This window comes from Myxocyprinus asiaticus, chromosome 25 (genome assembly GCF_019703515.2).
Source record: "Myxocyprinus asiaticus isolate MX2 ecotype Aquarium Trade chromosome 25, UBuf_Myxa_2, whole genome shotgun sequence".
NCBI classification, from domain to species: Eukaryota; Metazoa; Chordata; class Actinopteri; order Cypriniformes; family Catostomidae; genus Myxocyprinus; species Myxocyprinus asiaticus.
In genome coordinates, this window is record NC_059368.1 from 13090001 (window position 1) to 13107538 (window position 17538).

The window sequence follows — 17538 nt, forward strand, 5'->3', positions numbered from 1 at the left end:
GTCCCCACAATTATATAAAAACAAGTGTGTGTGTGTGTATGTGTGAGCATGTGTTATAGTATCTCCCCTTCATTCATTTCTGTGTGTGTGTGTTCTGCATTGTGGCTGATTTATTGATTTTATTTGACAAATTAAAAAAAAAATAAAAAAAAATGCAGTTTTATCATCTCACCCTTTCATTTCCAATAGGGGGTCAAATCTGACCCAGAACACCGTTAGTGTTACTTTTTTTTTTCACACCACTACACCAACAGACTCCAGCCCAGTTTTTGTGTGTGTGTGTGTGTGTGTATAGATAGTAAATGTAGGAAAAGTCACCAAACCTGATGAAGGGAACCATGTTTTTTAAAGAAGCAAACTTCAAAAGGGGTCAAAAAAGACGCCAACAGAAGATTAGGGTTAACTGGAAAAACAGCAAGATGTGACTTCTAAAGTCACTTTTTGTAATGTCTATTCAATGCTTTACTTTCTACAATAATGTCTTGAATTATCTTTATTGTTATTATCTTATTATATATATCTTTATTATATTATTTTCCACTAGTTTTAATGCAAATTATGTAACTAAAGGAACAGTGTGATGCAGTTAGTTATAGAAAAAAATGTATAGCATTATCTGTTGATTGTAAATTGCAAGAAATTCAATCTGTTAATTAAGTAATAACTTCTATGTTGCTGCAGTTAATGGAATAAAAAGTATGTATGTAAAACAGGAGAACAGACTGAACACACTGAATCATATACCTCAATGATCTCAAGCATCTCAACTCGTGTGATTTTGCCGTCTCCATCCAGGTCATACATGTTGAATGCCCAGTTGAGTTTCTGTTCAAAGCTGCCTCGTGATGTGATGGACAGGGCACAGATAAACTCTCTGAAGTCGATGGTGCCATCTCCATTCTTGTCGAAGGTTCTGAAAGCGTGCTGAGCAAACTTTGAGGCATCACCATAGGGAAAAAACTGAAAAAGAGGTGAAATAATATACTTAATCAATACTGTTGTTCTGTCGGTCAGGGCTTCCTTGTGTTCACATTTTGTCAGATTAAAATGTGCTTCATTTTACAGAGCTTTTCAAGCAGTGGAGAGGTGGAATTGTAATGCTTTAAGTTTCTTAAAATCACATTCAAGTTGGATTGATGACATTTACTCAGCCCATGCTCAAGAGTGCGATAATTTCCCTTTTTGAGAATGTTACAATAAAAAATAATTTTTAAATATAAAAATATTTTTTTTGTATGTCAGAAGTCGCTGTCTAAAGTTTTTGCTTATCTATTTTATCTCTAGGGTCAAGGTAAAAAGTTAACAAAGTCAGAGGCAAGGTCACAACGCACAGCAGAGTATGCATACCTCGGGTGTGCATTGTTTTTCAATAATTCAATGAGCCGGAGTCAATTATTCCACTTATACCACTGTAACCACACCTTAAGACATCGTTTAGGGTTTTATCTCAAGACATTTTCTGGTTTTCGTCCCTAAAACACTCCTGTGAGTGGAACTACTTTCTTCGCCATGGATTCAGCATCTTGCTTTAATACAGTCTGAGCCTTCGTTGCTAGTTCGAAAACATCACTTTAGAACTAGCAACGGAGGATTGTGAGACTTGCGCTGCTTTACTGGAGAACTTACTGGAGTAACAAGGTAGTGCGTTTGTGCATGTGTTTGAGAGTTTGTGTGTGAGTTTGTTTTTGAGGGATCGAAAGAGAGAAACTCAGAAACTGAGAGAGATCGCTTCTGGGGTTACCTTTTTGTTGCAGCTCTCGTCAGAAGTAACATCGCTTCAAAATCGGCAAAATGTAAGTTTAAGCACACTTCTCAGCACTTCCACTGTTACCCTTTCAGTAATGGAAGACAAAAATTACATTCACTCATTCCCAATGCAGTCCTTACTTTTACAGCCAAAGCATGATTTGTTTCCTATTGTGCGCAAAACACTACTGATTTCCAATCGAATGAGTAACAAAGGGTTTTCATGTTGGCATCAAGCTGCAGAGACTCAAATAAAGCAAGGATTTACAGGCACCACTGAATGCAGATATAATGAATACCAATTGCGGAACAGTGTGCATCAAGATCTTTTTAAGCAAGGCAGTAAAATCATTGTTATCTGAGAATAGCAATCTTACACTAGATATCTGAGAAGCCAATGGAAATGTTGCTAAATATACAGTGGGGTTTAAAAGTCTGAGTCAACTTTTGAAAATGTTTCTATTTGCATTTCTTTTTTTTTTTTTTTTTTTTTTATTTAATAAAGTTAAATGTTCAAACATTTTCCCAAGAGCATCTGAAAATCTGACCTTTCCTTTCAAGGACTTAACATGGTCAATGTCACAAATTTGCTTCTTTGATTAGTGAACAGTGCACAATCTTAAGTATTTCTTATTCTAACATTTTCTTGTTTTACATTTACAAAAAAAAAAAAAAAAAAAAAAATATATATATATATATATATTAAATAATATTCCAGGTTTAAATTAGATTTTAAATCCTATTTTCTAAGTGGACTCTGTATTTAGAGTTAACCCCACTGTATTTTGTAACAAACATTACCTAACCTCACATTTATGAATGTAGAGTTATTTGGTTGCTTAATATTAAAATATGGATTCACTTGTGTGTAATGGCAGAGCTGAACTAAGCTAATTATACATTCTGAGCACTTAGGGATCGATGCCATGCTCAAAGAAAAATAGATTCTTTCTTTTTTTCTTACTTTTAACCAAATGAGCAAAACGTGTGTGTGTCAGGACGGTTCAAGATGGATGGAGGTGATAGTACTCCATTGACTCAAATGATGAGGTTAGATTACTGCTGAGATGTTTTGCAGGATCTGGTATATTTCCCTGAATGCACTACTGAGAAAAATGTTATTCACTACATCTGACTATCCACTCTCCTTCATCTTGTAGAGGACAAGTGGTGCCACATGCCCTGTAAACCTCATAGGGACATCACTGGTGTGCTAACCACCACTTTCACATACTGTAAGGCATGTTGTAAGCTGCAGAGCTTACAGTATTTGGTTATGCATGACATATCTAACAGTAAAAGCATTAATAATAAAAGATAATTTTAAGCAGCAGCACAGGTCAAATACTGAACCTTAAATAAAAAAATAAAAAAACACATATTCACAAAAACCTAATTCTATAATTCTCATTATTTCTCTGTCTAATTAGTGTTTTTTTTTTTTTTTTTTTTTTTTTGCCCAACCATGAAAGAAGACTAAAATCCATAATATCCTTTAACCCAACACACAAAGCAAGAAGATTAAACCAAAGAAAGCACATGTAGAACAGCCAGACACCAACCCACCAACTGATGAGACCGCAGTGGTCTTTGATCTCATCAGAACTATGGCACCACAAAATCAAATGATTAAACACCGCACCACCCTGTAAGGATGCATCCCGCTCACATACTGTATATCTAGGAGTTCAAATACGGGCAAATTCCTCCAAAAAGCAGAAACTCATCAGGGCCATCAGGTACCTTTTTATTTATTTATTTGTTTGTTTTTTGAGGGAGAACCAGTGGCAGTATATATATAATGAATGTTATACTTAAGTTATACAGTGCTTTTCTGACACTACGCTCTTTACAGCACTTTACATAGTAAACAGGGTTCTCCTCACCCCCACCACCAGTGTACAGCATCCACTTGGATGATACGATGGCAGCCATAGTGTGCCAGAACGCTCACCACGCACCAGCTATTGATGGAGAGGCGAGTGCTGTAATGTAGCCAGTACATACATCCCCTATGGATTATAAGGAAGCCGTGATGGATAGAGGCCAATGGTCAAATTTGGCCAGGACACCAAGGGTTAATGCCCTACTCCTTATGAGAAGTGCCTTGGAATTTTTAGTACACAGAGAGACAGGACCTCGGTTTAATATCTCATCCGAAGAACAGTGCCTTTTTACAGTATAGTGTCAGCATCACTGTACTGGGCCGTTAGGACCCACAAAGACCGCAGGGTGAGCACCCCCTGCTGGCCTCACTATATATATGTATACTCAGAGGTGGGTAGAGTAGCCAAAAAGAATAAGAAAGTATCCAATTAAAAGAGTACTCAAGAAGTGAGTAACTCGTTACTTTCTCAAATGACATAATGGACGTTAACTCCCCTATATTCCATTACATAATACACATTTAACATGTATAACAGAATTATTATTATTATTAATGGCAATTCTGTCATCATTCACCATCATGTTGTTCCAAAACCATATGACATTCTTTCTTCCATGCAACACAATAAGGAGATTTTAGACAGAATGTTTGCTTGAGTCACTATTTACTTTCAGTGAATGTTTTTTTTTTCTCCATATTTTGAAAGTGAATGGTGACCAAGACTGTCAGTCCCTAACATTCTGTCTAACATATTTTGTGTTCCACATAATACAAAGCGTCACACTGGTTTGGAACAACATGAGAGTATGGAAATTGTGACAGAATATTAAATTATGGCTGAGCTATCACTTTAAAAAGATAGTTTACCCAAAAATAAAAATTATCTCATCATTTACTCACCCTCATGCCATCCCAGATACAGATGACATCCTTTCTTCTGCAAACACAAATTAAGATTTTTAAAAGAATATTTTAGCTCTGTAGGCCAAAATTTTGATGCTCCAAAAAGCACATAAAGGCAGCATAAAAGTAATCCATAAGACTCCAGTGGTTAAATCCATATCTTCAAAAGTGATATGATAGGTGTGTGTGAGAAACAGATCAATATTTGTCATTTTTTGCTAGACAGCAGGGGGCGATATGCAGAGAAGTATGTGAATCACCAAAAACACAAGAAGAATGTCAAAGTGATCTGTTTCTCTGTTTCTCATCCACACCTATCACATTGCTTCTGAAGATACTGATTTAACCACTGGAGCCTTATGGATTACTTTTATGCTGACTTATGTGATTTTGTTTAGCTTTAAAATGATGCCACCCATTCACTTGCATTGTATGGACCTACAGAGCTGAGAAATTCTTCTAAAAATCTTCATTTGAGTTCAGCAAATGAAAGAAAGTCATACACATCTGGGGTGGCATGAGGGTGAGTAAATAATGAGAATTTAATTTTTGAGTGAACTATCCCTTTAAAGGCTCTTGTCAAATCTGGATGAATTTGTCAATAAGAGAGGTTTGGAAACATTTCTAGTAATTATTACAGTGAAAACGTGAAAATATCCCACAAGGACATTATATATAATGCTGAAATATAAACCAAAGCAAGATCATGCTTTATTAATGCCTTCTTTCGCTATTTCATAGCTTTAAAGTCCTGTGTGGATTCTTATTTCAGTGTAGTTACAGTTTTCAGTGTCGTATTTAGATCATTAGTTCTGTACAGCAGTACCACCGTTCTCTAAATGCATATACGTAGCCTAGTGCGTAGGGCACCAACCCCGGTCGTGGAACACTCGCTGTGTCTGAAACCGCCCCCTATCCACTATATAGTGCGCTATTTTGGGTGTCTACCATTTTGTAGGAGTGTCTGAATTCTGAGTGAGCCACTCTTTCCCTACTTTTGTTCACTCATTATTACCCACAATGCATTCTAATTTCGAGTGTACATTTGATGTACACTTGACAATGGTTAATTGCCCACAAACCACCATGGGGAAAACGGACGAGCTGGGAGTTTACTGCTTCCTTCACTCCTGCAATGTTTTATTTCATGCTGAATGTAGTAAATTACTTTTTGACAAATCATTACTTGATTAAAATAACATAATAACATATAGAGAGACAAAACATACAGATACATTTTAAAATGTACTCTTTATTTGATAAAATGTGTTTACTCTTTATATGAACACACAGTATATACTAAAAATGACTGAATGACTAAGAATGAAGATTTATTGTATTAATATATTATTTAATAAGAATAACAAGTAAGGCCCAAGTATTTTAAAATTTCATATGTGATGTTGTTTATGCGACAGCCCCAGAGCTCCGACACTCAATGTATAGTCAGTGCCCGAATTCACTAATTTCGTTCACATACTGCTGAGATATAGTGCACTAACTGCCATTCACTATATAGGAAAGAGTGAATGAGTGAACGATTGCAGACACAGCCACTCTCTTCGCCATAGGATTGCCTCGTGCAGACACATCTCACATGCGCATGCCTCGCACACCGCACTGTGCACACTCAGACATGCTGTCTGTTCGCGCTCCAGTTGTCAATCATGCGAATGGCAGTGATTTACACTTAACTTGGATGTTTACCTGGATTTATACAGTTAATCCACCTGAAGTAGCTGCGATAGTTTCCAGTACCCCCGCGTACCCGTAAATGCGTAAATACTGCTCATGACATGTGGGACGCAGGAGAAAGTGCACTGATATATTGCTGCACTGATTTATAAATGTACACTTAAAAACTGGTGTCATAAGAGCCCAGTTACATTATCACCCTGAAAATGACCATCTCATTACACAGAAAAGCCCGCGTTAGTTTTAGAGCCAAAACTTACCTCAGCGTGCTGCCTTAAGTTGGAGCTGTGATTTTAATCTTGAAATATCAGCTTGTCTTGGTGTTAAATGAAGGCATTGCATGATGAAACTATTCTTTTTTTTTCACTGTGCGAAGCGAAGAAAGTGTTTCACTTTGAAGAGCTTGATACAAAGGGATACAAAGAAAAACCCACAGGTAGCCTCAGGAGAAATACAGGCTGCTCTGGAAAAAGATGGTGTGATTGTTTCAAGGAGCACAATACTTGCTGACACCTCTCCAAACGTAGCGCTTTTGGTTGTGACCATAAAGCTCTATTTTGGTCTCGTCACTCCAAATTACAGTGTGCCAGAAGCTGTGAGGCGTGTCAAGGTGTTGTCGGGCATATTGTAACCGGGCCTTTTTGTGGCATTGGCTTCTTTCTGGCAACTCGACCATGCAGCTAATTTTTGTTCAAGTATCGTTGTATTGTGCTCCTTGAAACAACCACACTGTCTTTTTCCAGAGCAGCCTGTATTTCTCCTGAGGTTACCTGTGGGTTTTTCTTTGTATCCCGAACAATTCTTCTGGCAGTTGTGGCTGAAATCTTTCTTGGTCTACCTGACCGTGGCTTGGTATCAAGAGATACCTGAATTTCCCACTTCTTAATAAGTGACTGAACAGTACTGACTGGCATTTTCAAGGCTTTGGATATCTTTTTATATCCTTTTCCATCTTTATAAAGTTCCATTACCTTGTTACGCAGGTCTTTTGAGAGTTCTTTTCTGCTCCCCATGGCTCAGTATCTAGCCTGCTCAGTGCATCCACGTGAGAGCTTAAAAACTCATTGACTATTTATACACAGACACTAATTGTAATTTAAAAAGCCACAGGTGTGGGAAATTAAACTTTAATTGCCATTTAAACCTGTGTGTGTCACCTTGTGTGTCTGTAACAAGGCCAAACATTCAAGGGTATGTAAACTTTTGATCAGGGCCATTTGGGTGATTTCTGTTATCATTATGATTTAAAAAGGAGCCAAACAACTATGTGATAATAAATGGCTTCATATGATCACTATCCTTAAATAAAAGACATAAATAAAAGTTTTTTTGCATGATCAGTCATATTTTCCAAATTAATACCAAAATTTCACAATTTCTGCCAGGGTATGCAAACTTTTGAGCACAACTGTATATTATATATATATATATATAGTGAGGCCAGCAGGGGGTGCGTACCCTACGGTCTTTGTGGGTCCTAATGGCCCAGTACAGTGATGATATATATACATCTCTTTCCAGGTTGTGCTCTTCAAAATCCACTTAAAAATCAGAGGGGATACTGGCATTGGTGGAATAGAGAGCTGAGACAGGAAGTAATGCACACTGTGATGTTTCCTGCACACATGCAAAATGATTCTCTCATGGGGCTGGCCCTTCTGCTCCATATGGCCTTGCCCTTCACAAAAGTAGAGGAGAGGAAAAAGAAAATAAAGTACAAGTCATGAAGAACTAGAGACCTGATGCTGTGCAGCCCCCTCCGTCAGTTATTCCGAGCAGATCTGGCAGGTTATGAAATGTTTTATGTAAAAAAAAATATTTTTATTTTTTTATTTTATAACTATGTAGGGCAAGGCCGTTTGAAATTCTCCATTTTCACATTACATTCATATTTTTCCTTTTCTTTTGGATCCAAGGTTGACACATCGGAAGTTAGAAATAGATCTGTCTTGTGTACTGAGATCTATCAGGGGATACGCTAACACATGGAAATGCCAGCTGATCAAGATTCCAGTGTCTGATGTTCTCTGATGAGTACATAAAGGCCCTGGGGCAGGGGGGATGGGGGTTGTCGCGGCCCTTTTCTGCATATCGCGGTCTCCTTCGGCATATCGTGGTGCCATTTTGCGGCCCTCTTCAACCTGTCGCAGCCCATTCGGCATAACGCGGCGGCCCGTTTAAGCTTATCGCGGCCCGTTCGGCCCTGTTTCACAGCCGGCCCACCGTGAAATGTCCTGGTTCTCCCTATGGCCAGTCCGCCCCTGGCAGAATTTCCAAGCTGCTTCTTTCCATACAAGGAAAGTCAATGGTGATTTATACTGCCAAGCTCCAAAAAGCAAAAAAAAAAGCATCATATAAGTATCATAAAATTACCCCAAATAATTTGTGTACAATAGACACTTTATGTGAACAGACCAAAATTTAAGCCATTATTCATTTATTCATTACTCATTTAAGCCATTATTCATTTATTCATTACTCATTTAAGCCATTATTGATTATTTTCTTCTACACCAGAGCTCTCAAATCTAACTTGTTGTATTCAGTTCAAAAATGGAGCTGGTTTGATGTCATTGACACTGAACATCATAGATTCTCGCATGTTACATGACACTCTTGACTATTTGAAAAGTCTGAACATATTTAACCACAATGGGATTTGAGAGCTACAGCAAATGGAAAGATTTCCAGTGAAAAATTATCTTCAGTCTGATCACACAACCCAGTCTCATGATAAGATGGTGATTTTCAGGTGTGAGCTTCATTAACAAAATCACCGGCCTATAGGTGAGAGATGGAGCGTGCAATAGTGTTTGCCAGTGGGAGGTTGTTAATCCCTTGACCATCGGGAATCCCTGCTGAGCTAATGGCTTCAAAAACTGAAAAAACATATCCGGCTTGCTTTAAAAAATTGTTCTGTTGCTGAGGTGGGGTCTTGTATTTTTGCCAAGTAACCAATGAGCTTCTTCTTTTTCTGAAAAACTGACAAGATGTCAAGCTGATCTGAATGTTTTCATCAGTAATCGCACTCAGCTGCATGTCATAACAAACGCTGTTTATAATCCACAGTGATTTTGTCACCAAGCGTTTTTCCTACCTTTTTTTTTCCTACACTAAAATGACACAACAACATCACCAAGCATTTTTCCTACACTAAAAAGACACAACAGTTTGTTTTTATTGAACATAATTTCTTTCCTCACTGAAACCTGCATATGGACATATGCGTGCTACGGCAAGCTTCGAGGGGATAAATACACAATCACGCACATTCACAAGGTAAAGTTACTCCATGAATTGCACACCTGGCTCTTTAGAGCATTTGTTATGGAAACTGGTGCATTTTCTCCCTTGGTTCGGTTCCTATATTGGCATATATGAACACAGCAATTCAGTTTGTTGATTGGTTGGTCTTTATTGGAATAAAAGTTGTACCTTTTTGTAAGAGCCAAGTCTTGTGACACCTTACGATTTTGTACAAATTAATACAAGTTGAGACTATGCTGACAATGCTGTCATATAGCTTCAGAGGAATTATGATATAGTGCAACTGACAGAAGGGGTGATTCATCAGCTACTATAATTGTGTCTGACAGTGCAAAGCATTTAACCCCAAATTGGCCCAGGGTAATTGTCTCTGTAGTAAAGACATGTACTATAAGCCGCTCTGGATAAAAGCATTTATCAAATGATCAAATGTAAATGAGTGAGGAGAAAAAAATAGAAGGTAAGAGAGAGACAGTCTGCCCTAGCACAGCTGGTGTATTAAACTGATGTACAAGGAGGGTGTGAGGGAAACTGCAGGATCAGTCAAAAGCCCTGCAGACAGACTCCAGCCGCTAAGTGGGTCCTAAAATCCAGTGCAATCAGAGCACAAGCTGATGCCACTCCCTGTGTCAGCGCCTGCCCCCTCTGCATCAGACTGCTCAAACCTGTCATAGTGCTCTTAATGCAGGCCATTTAACAATACAACAGTCGTGGATTTTTCAGCCAGGTGCAGCTTGGGATTTCTAAGGACCTGAACCCATTAAAAATATCGCAGAGCACAGTGGAATCTAAAGCCTCAACATGCAGGATGGGGCTCCTGCAAAGTGGAATGAGTTTGGATCATCATTAGAATTAATCATATTGTTTTCTTTGTCAAATAAATGTCATATAGCACATTCCATGAATACTGTACAATTTGGTGTACCATTACGTTATTAAAGCAATAGATAGATGCACTAATGGAATGGAGTGGAGTGGAGTGGTGTGGAGTAGTGGTGGTGTGGTGGACTAAAGCACAGAACTAGTAAACAGAAGGTTGTTGGTTCAATCCCCACAGCTGCCACCACCATTATGTCCTTGAGCAAGGCACTTAACTCCAGGTTGCTCCAGGGGGATTGTCCCTGTGTTAAGGGCACTGTAAGTTGCTTTGGATAAAAGCATCAGCCAAATGCATAAAATGTAATGTAAAAAAAATGTACTAATAATTTTTTTGTTTGCGAAAATGGGAACCTAACATATAAATAATCTAGTATTAAAAAGTAGCTAATTTTAAACACTTCAAAAATATGTATAACCCCTTGAAATAGGAATTTTGGCCTGTCCCACCTCAGAGTTCTTGACATTCTCATCTGTCTCCAACCATTAAAATAAAAAAGTGTCACAGTAAAAAAAAAAAAAAAAAATAGTTTTAATTATTAATTTGGTTATTATTAAATAACCAAAACATAATATTTATCTGTGCTGATTAATGCATGATTTTCATTTTTTAAATTGTAATCCTCAAGAAGTATTGTCATTTGGATCATCATTTGTAAACAATCTCAAACCATTTTGTTTTTACACAAATTATAGTGTAGGCTGCATTCATCAAGCTCAAAATTCAACACTGTTTTTTTATGTATTTTTTTTTTATCAATAACTACAATAACAACATTTGGTTCCAAACTAGCTAACCTCTGCAGAGTCACTATTCAGGCTACATTTTCAACCCTGTTTTAATTTTCTTTTTTCAAAAATAAATAATCAAACATATATTACTTGTCTAATTACAGTAATTTCTGTGTTTATTTAATGTTTATTGCTCGAAAATGACAAAATCACAGTAACCAGGATTATATTTAGACTGTATTTAGAACAAATTGTGTAGAATGATTGCAAAGCCTTACATAAGAATAAGAAAATAAATCAGCTCATATAATATTAATTTGATTAATCAGACCTCATATGATTAATATTTTATATTAATATTGGTTTAAAGGTTAATCAGCTTCTTTCACTGACCATTTGTTTAAAAAAGGAAAAATATTTCCCCAATGATTTCAAGAGTGTCAGGTCTTATTTTGCGGAAAATGCTGTATGTTATTTATAAAAGACAACACTATTGGCTGGAGGTGTACTTGGGAAGAGAAGCAGACACAGATTCCCCAGTTGTCATCACTGATGTTCACCAAAAACACATTCCAATAATAAGTCACTATGCAAGCAGTCATCTCTGACACACACAGATACACAGTACCTTCACTGTAGACAGCTGTAGAAGATCAGCGTACTGTTCAAATGGACTGGCTTTTAGAGCACAACTGACTCAGCGGTGATAATACACACAGGGTGGACAGTAATGTCTGTGCTGGAAGACTGCCACATCTCTCAGTAAAACACAGACACAGACACCTAAACATACTGCACATACTACATGCCTACTTTAAGAGACATCTGCAAGATTGAGGGATCACTCATTTTGAGAATGCAGACAAAGGGTTTGTCATTAATTAGTTTTTTATTTTTTAATTCTATCAATTTGTGCCAATAAAATCTATAAGTTTGATAGAAGCCTGTATGTTAGGCAAGTGTAGAAATAAATGACATGTACACATTTAATTACGAAAGCCTTTTGTTTTTATACACTGGTTGCCAAAAGTTTGGCATAATGTACAGATTTTGTTCTTATGGAAAGAAATTGGTACATTTATTCAGCAAAGTGGCATTCAACTGATCACAATGTATAGTCAGGACATTAATAACATGAAAAATTATTATTACAAGATTTTTTCTTTTTTTCTTTTTTTTTTTTTCAGAACTTCTTAAACTACTTCAAAGAGTTCTCATCAAAAAATCCTCCATGTGCAGCAATGACAGCTTTGCAGATCCTTGGCATTCTAGCTGTCAGTTTGTCCAAATACTCAGGTGACATTTCACCCCACACTTCCTGTAACACTTGCCATAGATGTGGCTGTCTTGTCAGGCACTTCTCACGCACCTTACAGTCTAGATGATCCCACAAAAGTTCAATGGGGTTAAGATCCATAACACTCTTTTCCAATTATCTGTTGTCCAATGTCTGTGTTTCTTTGCCCACTCTAACCTTTTCTTTTTGTTTTTCTGTTTCAAAAGTGGCTTTTACTTTGCAATTCTTCCCATAAGGCCTGCACCCCTGAGTCTTCTCTTTACTGTTGTACATGAAACTGTACTCTTTTTGTCCTTGTTAGAGCCAGTTGTCGTTTGTCTTTGAAGACCTAGTGTACACCTTTGTATTAAATCTTCAGTTTTTTGGCCATTTCAAGCATTGTATAGCCTTCATTCTTCAAAACAATGACGGACTGATGAGTTTCTAGAGAAAGCTGTTTTTTTGTTTTGTTTTTTTTTTGCCATTTTTGACCTAATATTGACCTAAAGACATAACAGTCTATTGCATACTGTGGCAACTCAAAAACAAACACAAAGACAATGTTAAGCTTCATTTAACAAACCAAATAGCCTTCAGCAATATTTGATATAATGGCAAGTTATTTTATAGTAACAAATTAGCAATTTAGCATGATTACTCAAGGATAAGGTGTTGGAGTGATGGCTGCTGGAAATGGGGCCTGTCTAGATTTGATCAAAAATGACTTTTTTCAAATAGTGATGGTGCTGTTTTTTCACATCAGTAATGTCCTGACTATACTTTGTGATCAGTTGATGCCAGTTTAAAGTACCAATTTCCTTCCAAAACAGCAAAATCTGTACATTATTCCAAACTTTTGGCCTCCAGTGTATTATATATATATATATATATATATTTGCAACATGAATGATAATTTTTTACTTCATAACTGTCCAATCTATAGAAGTAGAAGACGTTTAGAATAAAGTTTAAGACAAAAACCATCAGTGTTTCTCACTTCGTGCTCACAGATTTGAATGTATATATCTCATTCAGTTGGGCAGTCACATTCGGTCTAGTCGCACAAATATTTAAACATATCCGAAGCTCAAATCAGATCTGTAATTCTGCCTCTGCAGATGGTCAAAACTCCACACAGCCGCCATGCGACACTCTATTTGAAATGACTTACTGTCGGATGCAGTGAAAAGGCGGCTTCAGTCCAGTAAGACGAAAGAAAATTATCTTCAAAAATGTAGTGAGTACTTCTCAAATTTAAATAAAATTGTAAGGAGTACTATTTTTTGTTTGTAAATGTAATTAAGTAAAAGTACAATTATTCAGTTTAAATTGCACTTGAATAAAGCACAAATCCCCAAAAAATATACTTAAGTATAATCCTTAAGAATTTTTACTCAATTACTAAATTGAGTACTCAATTACTCAATTAATAATTGTTTCTGAAAAGGTTTCCCTAACACTGCAAACTATTCTTATCAGCGCGGTATTCCATTATTTGGAGAAATAAATAATCCCACTCTAAACTCATGCAATTGATTGAGTCAGAAGTTGACAGGTGGGGTCGGGCCGTGAGGACACACGTCTGGCCCTGAATTGGGCTAATCAGTCGGGAGGGTGATAAAGACGAGCCAGAGGCGCCAGTTCGAGATAGAGACACATACGGCCATGCTGTGTGTGTTTAAGTTTGTTTTTATGTTGTTTTCAGTTCAGTTACATCATAAAAGTTATGTTGACTGTTCTGCCGGTTCCCGCCTCCTCCTGCCCAACTTGAACCCGTTACATTGGTGCTGAAACCCGGGAAGGAGGAGGGATGCCCTTTCGCAGAGTCGTCGCTGCTGCCATCCTGACAAGGGAGCAGCCGCGGCCGTCTGCCTGGGGACGGAGGGGTTGCTGCCAGCCGCCGTGAGTCTGAGGAACCGCTGTCATCCACCGAGAAAGGGGAGGAGCCGTTCCGTCCGCCAGGGATCGGAAGACTCACTGCTGTCCGCCAGGGGAGGAGCGAGCTGTCGTCCGCCAGAGGATGGACGAGTGGCTGAGGACCAGGTGAAAGCGTGTTCAGGGACCAGCTAGCCAGTTTTCTCTCTCTCTCCTCTTTCTCTCTCTCTCTTTGTCACTCCGCCTCGCTCTTTCCCTCTCCCCTTTCCCTCCCTTCGCCTCTCCCAGGGCTCCAGAAAGGCGGGGATGTCCTGCTGGCAGGCACGGCTGGAAGGGCAACACCCCCCTCCAGGAAGGGATGGGAGGAGAGTACGTCATGCCAGGGGTTTCCCCGGCCTGAGTCGGGCAATGGAGGAGTGTGACGACTAATCAGCTGGGAGGGGGATAAAGACGAGCCGGAGGCGCCAGTTCAGAGAGAGAGAGAGAGAGAGAGAGAGCGAGCAACATGCGGCCACTGTGTGTGTGTGTGTGTGTGTGTGTGTTTGTGTATAAGTTGATTTGATTGAATTTATGTTATTAAAACTTACGTTGACTGTCCAGCCGGTTCCCACCTCCTCCTTGCCCACCTTACCCCATTACAGTCACATTTGCTTTTTATGACACTATCAGTTAGGTTTAGGTTTAATGTTTAGGGTAGGGAGCTAGGTTTTGTTGATTTAAAACTCGATAGATCATTGAACTTAAAAAAAAGTAGCTTTTAACGTCACTCAGTGAACATTTCACCTCGAAACTGTCGTGATAAAGAGCCATGTATTCTCATTGTCTAAAAATATCACCACAGTCATGTAATTTTCATGAGATCAGGAACATAAATGCACAAGAAACATACCAAGAAAATGAATTACGCAACACTCTCCTCATCCTATCCACTACATGAGAACATTTTAAAGCTTCTATCTTTCTTCACAGCAAAGTGCTTTACTTCACTTCCTTTCCCTTGAATCATGAATAAACAGTGTCTTATAATTTATGCAACCTTTCCCCTCCTCACAACACACACACACACGTTATTTTACGACAGGCCAATGGAGGGGTTCAAAAGGTGAATGCCATAATGGCATGATGTCATCAATGGCAGCATCGCTGAGATGTGGACTGTTCAGATCAATGTTGTGCTGGGTTTGATCTGCTTTTACGCTCAAGTAGCTGCTGCAAAGCATATTCAAGCTCCCTTAAATCAACTATACCTAGAGTATTGACTTGCCAATCACTGTCTTAATTAGCCTTGAAATGATTGAGTGGTAATGACATGTTATGGCAATAAATGTCTAATTAGCCATTTCTGGGACATAATGCACATCATTACATCTATCTAGACACAACACACAACTCATCAAATAAGCTTGTACAATGATGCTGACATTATTATTTTTTTTTTCTCTCTTTTTAGTCAAAGTTGTCAGCTTGCCCAGAAGAAATATTGCTCATAGGTAGTTAGGCTTACAAGAATTTGTCTCAGATGTTTTTCCTAAAATATGCAAGGCAAAATAAAATAGACACAAAGGAGACAGTTGTTGGCATACAGTAAGAGTATAGAGTTATGAAGTTCATATGGAAGACATAGCTCAGATCATTTGGTCTTGGAAGGATTTTATGAGAAATGCTTGATTTCATAATTCAATCTTTGACTTTTGATCGCAGACTTTGATATGACGTGAGATTACTGGGGTCTGTTTCTCAATAAACATCTAAGCGGTATTGATTCTCATTTTACTCTCCATCTCTTCATATTGCTGTCTAGGAGAATCAATTGAGAAATAAATGATATCTCATTTGTGATTTTTCTTTCATATGGCTGATTTTCAAAGCCACATTTGAGCTGTACTAGAGAGCTTAGTACTGGAATTGCTCTTGAGGTGTCTTGTGAGTTGTGAAACAGATGAACACAGCGGTTTGATGTGGATTTGAGTTTGTTGTCGTCGCACTGTAATGCTTGATGTGATTAGCATGCTTTTTTGCATCTATTAGTTATTTTGGAATTAATATTGTCTGTGGGCAGAAAAAGGCTCCACTTACTGTTCTGAGACAATACAATAGTTAGCAAATACACTGCTTAGATAGTAAAACATCTTCAACAGAGTGATCCAAAAAGTATTTGGAGACATTTGGACATTTAAGTCACACTTAGACATTTTAGTAACACTTGCATATGGGCATGTTTCATTGTATTTGACAACCAGAAAGTGTCCAAATACGTTTCATATTTTTAATCTCTAGTGTTTTGACATTTGAAACTAAAAAAACAACAACATATTTTTGTGAAATGTTTTGCCTGAAAAGCTTATGCTACTGTATCTTTCTTAGTAAATGCCACTTGGTTTGATATTTTGAGTGTTTTTTTAAGTGTCCAAATACTCTTTGAGAGCACTGTAAAGTGTTAGAATACAAGTATAATGGAATAGGAATGAATGAAAAACTAGAATGTGTAAGGCTGTAACTTGATCAAAATATAAAAGTTTTGGGCACATTCCTTAGTGAACTGGCCAGAGTATCTTTCTCCTGGCTTTTTTTTCCACCTTGGTTCATCTTTTTCACAGACTGACTGAGTGGGCTGAATCAGCCCTAATCCTAAACATAGAGTGTTATAACTTCTATGATTCAGGCTCTCTATATATCATCTGATCACATCTTATGTCATTCTTCTAAAAAACACATTACCGTATTTAGCGATATAAAATTTCAGTAATCTTTCCAGTCAATTCCTGTCATGTCTTGCCAGTACACAATGCCTCTGCTTTGCTCTCTTCTTTTTTTATCTTTATTTTATTTTTTAATTAAAGGTTAAGTATTTACGCTTTCCGATGATAGTAATACTTTCTTCTATCCCAGATTTTTTATGCAGACACAGCTATAAGTCATTCGTAGGCTGATTTCCTTTATACTTTTAGCTTTAAATTAGATTACTAGGATTCCAACATCCACACCTGTCTGATAATAACACATTTGCATAACCTCCAAATCTATTACACTACTTCTGATCAGTTCATATGTTTGCAGTTTACTCTTAATATATAAAAAGCACTACAAATTCAATCATTATAAATGGGTGTAATAATGTTCAAGGTTGGGATGTGAGGAGGAAGCAGGAGACATCAAAATCCAACTCAAAAAGGTATTTTTATTTTACAACTTTTCAGTCTCGGCATAAAGGATTTTGCTTTTCAGCACTGCACTCTAACGAGTCTTTCTGAGCAAGTGTCTCCCCCTCCACTGATGTCTG

At 37.7% G+C, this 17538-nt stretch overlaps 1 protein-coding gene across 1 annotated transcript in view; it reads right to left on the minus strand.

Annotated features, from left to right (window-relative positions):
* Positions 1-17538, minus strand: part of LOC127415721 (visinin-like protein 1) — a 40535-nt gene that overhangs the window by 4914 nt on the left and 18083 nt on the right. Inside the window, exon 3 of the mRNA XM_051654562.1 lies at positions 745-960. Coding sequence (XP_051510522.1) covers positions 745-960 — 216 coding nt within the window. The remainder of the gene's footprint in view (positions 1-744; positions 961-17538) is intronic.